This window comes from Gymnoscopelus braueri, assembly GCF_963280865.1.
Source record: "Gymnoscopelus braueri genome assembly, chromosome: 21".
Lineage (NCBI taxonomy): Eukaryota > Metazoa > Chordata > Actinopteri > Myctophiformes > Myctophidae > Gymnoscopelus > Gymnoscopelus braueri.
The window spans coordinates 20,951,354-20,959,165 of record NC_137623.1 but is presented as its reverse complement, the minus strand read 5'-3'; the positions used below and the strand labels follow the sequence as shown (position 1 = coordinate 20,959,165).

The 7,812-nt window shown below is 40.7% G+C and overlaps 1 protein-coding gene across 1 annotated transcript in view; it reads right to left on the bottom strand.

The window, feature by feature from the left end:
* The window catches only part of malrd1 (MAM and LDL receptor class A domain containing 1), a gene marked incomplete at its 5' end in the record, with an annotated part of 88,531 nt that continues 80,719 nt past the window's right edge, over positions 1–7,812 (bottom strand). The window contains 5 exons of the mRNA XM_080417440.1: positions 1–106; positions 801–908; positions 3,917–3,977; positions 4,601–4,694; positions 5,290–5,384. Of these exons, the coding sequence (XP_080273566.1) occupies positions 8–106; positions 801–908; positions 3,917–3,977; positions 4,601–4,694; positions 5,290–5,384 (457 nt within the window). The 3' untranslated portion in view covers positions 1–7. The remainder of the gene's footprint in view (positions 107–800; positions 909–3,916; positions 3,978–4,600; positions 4,695–5,289; positions 5,385–7,812) is intronic.

Here is a 7,812-nt window from a genome sequence, read left to right as displayed (position 1 = left end):
ATTGTTTTTAAGCTTCTGTGCCGTTGCAGTCAGGGCCATTAGCATCAGGGGAGTGTCGATACAAAGGGTTGGCGAAGGACAACTTGGCGCCCCTCCAGCCGGGGCCCTGGTGTAGACGGACAACACACACACACACACACACAAACACAAACGTCAGTGGTGTAAAGTAACTAAGTACATTTAGTACTGTAATTAAGTACAATTTTGGAGTATTTCCAATTTTCTGTACTTTTACTTCTACTCCACTACATCTCATAGGCAAATATTATACTTTTACTTTAGTTACCAGTTTTTATTTTTATTATTATTACAAAACATGCATTAACCACTTCAGCCCTATATACATTTCGGCCATTTGAAAATAGCCTATCTACAAACTCACAATGCGTCGCATCATTGTGAGCTTGCAGATCTGCTATTTTCAAAAGATTTGCATACATTTTAACATTTGAAAACTTGTGAAATGGGACATTCTGCATAATGAGTATTTTCTACTTTTAGTACATTTTGATACCAATACCTAGTACTTTTACTCAAGTAAATTTTGAATTCCGGACTTTTACTTGTAACAGAGTAGTTCTACAGTATTGATACTTTTACTTAAGTAAAAAAGGTGAGTAGTTTTTCCACCACTGCACAGTACCGTATACATATACACAGGCACAGAGAAGCACATACATCCACAGACAGACATAGAAACACACAGGCACACACAACAAGATATATACGTCACATCATTGACATCTGGACAGATAATTAGAGCTTGAGGTCACGAGGCTGAGGACGAGACTATACCGTACCTCCACTTCCCTCCTCCAGGGGTAGACACTGATGGAGAGCCCAGGACCAGCGCTCCCACTGGGGTTAACACGAGGGCAAGTGCTGGGCCTAGCATCCAGCGATGGGAGCTGGAAGAAGGAGGAGGAGGGGGTGGTGGAAGGGGGGAGAAAGCTAAGTGAGTCAGTGTGGCGACCCCGGTCCTGGCTATATGACGAATGTGGTCTTAAACCATTCAATCCGGGAACGCGTCTCTGTCATTTTAGATTTCTTCGGCTATTCAAAGATAGCAGATATACAAGCTCATAGTGGCAAATCTTTGAATGTATACATTTTTAACTCAAATCTTTGCTTCTGGGGGTCCCTGGCACAAAATATTTTTAGATGGGAGGGGGGGTCCGCGGACAAATACATCATTTTGGGTGGTCCTTGACATAAAAAGTTTGAGAACCACTGATATAGAAACATACGTTTTTCAGAAAACTGTTAGGATTTAGAAGACATTTGTAGAATCCCCAGAAGCAAAGATTTGAGTTACAAATGTTTGCTTTAAAAAAATATATACATTAAAGATTTTCCACGATAAAAAAAAAAATAGCAGATCTACAAGCTCGTAGCGCGGCACTCGGTGCCACGCTATGAGCTTGTATATCTGCTATTTTTGAATAGCCAAAGAAATCCAAAATGACAGAGATGCGTTCCCGGGTTTGAATGGGTTAAACATAGACATGCATGAAACGGAAACACGATTAAATTCGAAGATCACCCTACGTTGACTCCATAATTACACCTCCAACCTTAAGGAGTGGTTTTAATCAGCTGATGGTAATCTGTTCCAAGGCTGGAGTAATCAGATGCACAGTCTATAACCTTGCTCTTTGCTGTGTGGGTAATACGTCCTCATGCCTATGAATCTCTATTTATGGCAGCATGCTAATCACCGGCACACATTATGCAAGCATTGCCTTTCACGTGTGCTGGTACAGAGAATGATTAGCGGATACACACATTATAAGCACAGAATGACGATAAAATGAATTTAGTTTGGGTCCGTTTTTACACCGAGGATATTTCTGTGTGTGCATTTATGCTCCAATGTTTAAATGTTACATTTTAACAGTTTTTAAGTATTTTCAGAATTTTAACAATTCTGGACAAATACAGATACAGTATTTGACATGACCACGCTGGTGGCTCTCAACATCTCAATGCGTCTTATGTTTCTTTTTAATGCTGTACTGGATCACAGTACAGCATTAAAAAGAAACATAAGACGCAAGCTCGTGCACTGTGGCGTGCACACACCAGCACAAAGATAACAGAGACAGATGGAAGCACATTTCGAAGAAAAACGTGAAATTGCTGTGATGGAATCTGTACTGCTCCCCTGCTGGGTTCCATCTCTATGATCTCGTACTGCCGCTGAGAGCTCCACATGACTGATGGTAAGGGGCAAACATACACACCAACACGGACAGAGCTCCAAATGACTGATGGTAAGGGGCAAACATACACACCAACACGGACAGAGCTCCAAATGACTGATTTGTAAGGGGCACACATACACACCAACACGGACAGAGCTCCAAATGACTGATTTGTAAGGGGCACACATACACGCCATCACGGACAGAGCTCCAAATGACTGATTTGTAAGGGGCACACATACACACCAACACGGACAGAGCTCCAAATGACAGTGCAGGGTTCCTCAAGGAAGTTCCTTAGGTCATCTTTTATTTTCGATATTCACTAACCTAACCTTTGGCATTGAATAAATCTAGTGTGGTTATGCACACGGATGACTCAACCATGTACAGTACAGCATCTACAGTAGGTGAGTTAAATGATATACTCAATGCTGAAATTAAATCAGTAGCGGATTGGGTCGGCGAGAACAAATTAGCACTGAACATTGCTAAAACCAAATGCATGGTGTTTGGATCTAGACATATATTGGACAGTGATCCTCAATTGTGCCTATCACATGCCGGGAAGCCAGTGGAACAGCTGAAGGAGGCTAAACTACTTGGAATTGTATTAGATCCTAAACTAAATCGGACAAAGCAAATTGATAATATAGTAACTACAATGGGAAGGAGCATCGCTATAACCAGGAAATGTTCCAAGTATATTACATGAAATACTCTGAAAGTAGTAACTCAAGCTTTAGTCTTGTCACACCTTGAGTACTGCCCAGTTATTTGGTCATCCGCTACGATGAAAGACATACAGAAATTGCAAACAGCTCAAAACAAAGCTGCCAGATTAGCTCTCCAGTGCTCCAAGCAGACACATGTAGTAGAAATGCACAGAAATATATAATGGCTTACTGTTGAGAATAGATTACATTCACGCACTCTCACCTTTTTCAGAAATGTTTTAACTGACCAAAAACTGCAGTATTTCTTTGACCAGGTAGGATACATAAGAGATTAACATACCCATAACACTTAAACCAAGAACAAATCTTCTCAAATCTTCTACTATCTATAGAGCTGTAATAGGATGGAACTCATTGCCTAAGTACATAATTAATACAGACACAAAATTCACCTTTAAGAAAAAGTTAAAAGAACAGCTGATGCAAACAAGCCTGTACTAATCTTTTCTAGTGATTTAGTTTTGATTGTACTACTTGATTGCATTTGATTTTATTTTCTATTTTTATTTAGATTTAGAGTGATTAGTGATTGTAAAGTTGATGTAATGAATGTCTCTGTTAAAATGTTTTTCTGTGTCGGACCCCAGGAAGACTTGTCATGGCAAAAGCTAATGGGGATCCTAATAAACAATAAACACGGACAGAGCTCCAAATAACTGATTTGTAAGGGGCACACATACACACCAACACAGACAGAGCTCCAAATGACTGATGGTAAGGGGCACACATACACACGGACAGAATCGCAATATAAACAGACGCTTGTGGCCAACATGCCCAATGGGCAAGAAAATCAATAATATTAAATACAAACTGTTATGTGGCCGAAAGGCTCGGTGGAAAATCCTATAAGAATATATCTGTGGTGAATGCTAGCCTAATGAGATTTGGTACGGTGGAGAATATTAAAACGCATTTGTGTCTGAACGGCAGGCCACGGGAGATTGATGCGACGACGGGTTTGCTGTAACTGACCTCTTTACTCCAGTCAAAACCTGAGTCATCCATCACCCCGTAGTTCATCGGATCAGACTTTCTGTGGAGCCATAAGATGTGTGTGTACGTGTATAAATACATGTATATATACACACCTGTATATATTATTTATACATACATACGTATATATTATTTATACATACATGCGTATATATTATTTATACATATATACGTATATATTATTTATACAAACATATGTTCTGTATATATTATTTATACATTACTGTACAAACATACGTTTATTTCATCATCAACATTATCATGACCATTGTCCTTATCACAATTGTTATTTAAAGGAGTAGTTCACCCAAGAAATTACTTATTTTCTATCAATTACACACCCCATGAAGCCTTGGAATTCATGGAGATTTGTTTGCTTTTGTCGCATTCCTAAGCCAATAATTTGATGACCGGCAGGAGTCTGTTTGAGTCTCCTACAGACAGATGACCCAGTCATCTAATTATTGGCTTAGGAATGCGACAAAAAAAAAACTAATCTCCATGAATTCCAAGACTTCATGGGGTGTGTAATTGATAGAAAATAAGTAATGTTTGGGGCGAACTACTCCTTTAAATCACCAGTACTGACGACATCATCACTGTAATTATTATGATCACAATAGCTGATGTATAATCTTTCATCATCATCATAATGAAACTTACAGTAAGTGTTTTTTGGTGTACAAGAGCAGAACACAGATGGCAACTCCAACAATCAGCAGGCCCAGACTGATGGCTATCCCAACATACACCGCATCTGAACAAGAGGCACACGGTTAGTTAGACCCCACAGGCAGGTACTGTACGTGGCACTCAGTGGTGGAAAGTACGTTTAGTAAAGTACTGTGCTTAACCACACCCCTTCTACTCCACTACATATCAGAGGCAAAAACATTGTATTTTTTTACTCCACTACAATTATTTGACAGCTTTAGTTACTAGTTACTTTGCTTTATTATTAACACAAAATCCATATTCTATACAAGCTCACAAGTTCACAACACGTCACATCGCGACGCGTTGTGAGCTTGTAGATCGGCTATTTCTGAAATAATTTCACACATTTTGAAATATATATATTTTTTAACTTCTACTACAGTATATGTACTTTAAGTACATTTTGCTGCCAATACTTTTGTCCTTTTACGGTAGCGAGTAAGATTTTGAATACCGGACCTTTACTTGTAACAGAATATTTCCACATTGTGATATCGTAATATTTTATTTAAGTAAAAACATCTGAGTGGTGGAACTGCAGAGGCATTGGCAGGGTGCACACATACAGCACTGTACGGTAAATAATTCCACGAGGACAGGTTTATAGTGCAGGAAAGGGTACTTGTCTTTATTACCTCGCCGCGTGTCTTCTGGTTGCGGTGCTAGCGTGGTAGCGAGAGAGGGCTTCTCCCTCAAGTGGCAACGGTTGCCTGTCCATCCTGAATGACACCTGGAGAGAGACAAATGTGATGAGATAGAGAGACACACACAGAGAGAGAGAGAGAGAGAGAGAGGCTGCAGACTGGGAAGGAGATGAATGTGAGTTTAGTTATGGGGGATTATGCTACAGAAGGCGGTACAGGGTCATAACGTACCAAACTATCCAACTGATGAATCATATTAAAGTCCTTGTCCACATATATCCCATGGTGTGGTTTAAATTTGCAGAAATAAAATTATCTCTGTTCAAATAAATGTACATTTATTTTTCTCCACTATTTTTCTCCCTAAAGCTTTTTACAGTACATTTTGCTCTTTGCTCTACTGCCGTTCATTTAGTATTCCATATCCTATGAATTATGCATAGTTTTGATCCTCCAAAATGTGGGTAATGCAGAATATCCACAGATCCGATTGTAGTTGTAAAACTCTATTTTAATGTTTTTTGGAGACGGGTATGCTTCAAAAATACAATTTTGGGGGGAGTGGGTCTTTAAATCACAGACTCTCTCCCTCTCTCCATCTGTCTCTCTCTAAATTCCTATCATGAACCTCCAGCATAGAAAAAGGATGGGCACCGAAAAAAGATCCATTAATTAATTCAAGCTATTTTTTTGGCGCCCCCTGAAAAAAGTTCCATCTCTGTGAGAACTCCCCAGCTGAGCCAGGGAGCCTCACTCTGTTCCAAACCCACATCTGTTCAATATCAGCCTGATTTCTGACCAACATGCAAAGAGAAAGACCTTCTAATGTGAAACACACACACACATGCTCAGCCTCACACTGACTGCGGCCATTTCCTTATACCCATTCAGTCAGGGGTCGGGGTACATATTGTGTGGCCAGCTGGCCTTGGATGGGGGGGGGGGGGGGGTTGCTGTTCACTAGGTTCTCCCTCACTCCAGGTTCGTTGCTGATAGATATTTTCATAATAATCACTTGTCTAGTATCATATTTTAGTCTAACTCAGCTTAGCTCCTAGCATATCTTCTCACTGTCAAACTGACATGTTTCACGCACGAGTCAGGGCTTTGCTGTATCTGTGTGACCTTGCCTACCAATTTTATGATTTTATTAAGTTTGAGGTTGTACGGAACTAAATCCTAGTATCAGTTCTCTCCTTTCCTCTAGAGACGTCATGTGTTTTGAGCCGTACAGAGCGCAGGCCCTCCGAGGTCACTAATTATCTCTGGAGGAATACAATAACAGCTCATTGGAGTTAACTTGACCATCTATGACAAAGCAACAACACCCAGCGACGCCGGTCAGAGCCGAAGTCAACGTGTTGTTTGAGACATTTGGACGCTGTTTGTCCAAGATAAACTGTCACACCATCAGCTTGCCATCTCCTCTCTCAACCTACGAGCGAGGCTCCTCGCGGCCAGATGTCATCGTCAGAGCTGATAACAACTTCATTTGTGTATAACTATTGTGATCATTGACTGATTAGTCAGAGAGAGATATTTTGCTGTACGGTGCCTCGTGTATTGATTCTTTCTCTTAATACAATGTCAACTTTTTAATTTGAGAACCAGCCTGTGTCTGTCTTTGATTTCGTCTCATCCTTTTTACACTGGGGTTTTCAGCTGTTTAGCTACAAATAGTTTCAATTAACATAGAGCAGGATTTACGACCCTTATCAGCTCCATTATCAGCTCCATCAGTCGCTTTGTCTTGGGGACCACCAGGAGGTTGGCATCACCAGAAACCGAGGGACCCCAAAATAGGGACGCCAGGTTGAAAGTGGTTAATACTGAGATAGAGATGCCGTCCACTAGAGATGTACCGATACCTATTTTCCTTCCCGATACCGATTCCAATATCCATAACTTGCGTATCGGTCGATACAGAGTACCGGCGATCATGATAACAGTGTGTAATGTTAAACAAGGGAACCAGGAGACCTGGTACTGCCAGACCCCTAGTGGTTGAAATCTGAATGGCCGGACTTCGCATGACGTGTGTGCAGAGGAAAAGAGGGACAGACTCAAAGTGGGGTCCAGGGACATTCTGGGTTCCTTGAGGGGGTTCCAAATGGACCCTCACAGGTCTGTAACTCTGGGAGTGTACAAATGGAACCAAATGGACCCGTACACTCTCAGAGTTATATGGGGGTCCTTGAGATTAAATACTTTGAGAACCACTTATCTAGGAATAAATACAAAATGTATAAATGTATATAAAACAGTAGTGCATCAACAACTGAGGCATTAAAAATACAAAATAATGTATGACTGTAAATGACATATCGTTGTAGATTAATTACATGGTATGAGAATGGCATACACTGACTCGCCGATACCAGCATTTTAGACAGTATCGGCAGCTTTTACGATACTGGTATCGGTAGTGGTGTTTTGGTCGCTACACGGGACACCATGGCGTTCCACTGGAATATTTTCACGCGCAAGTGCAAGGTACGGCCAAATAGCCAAATG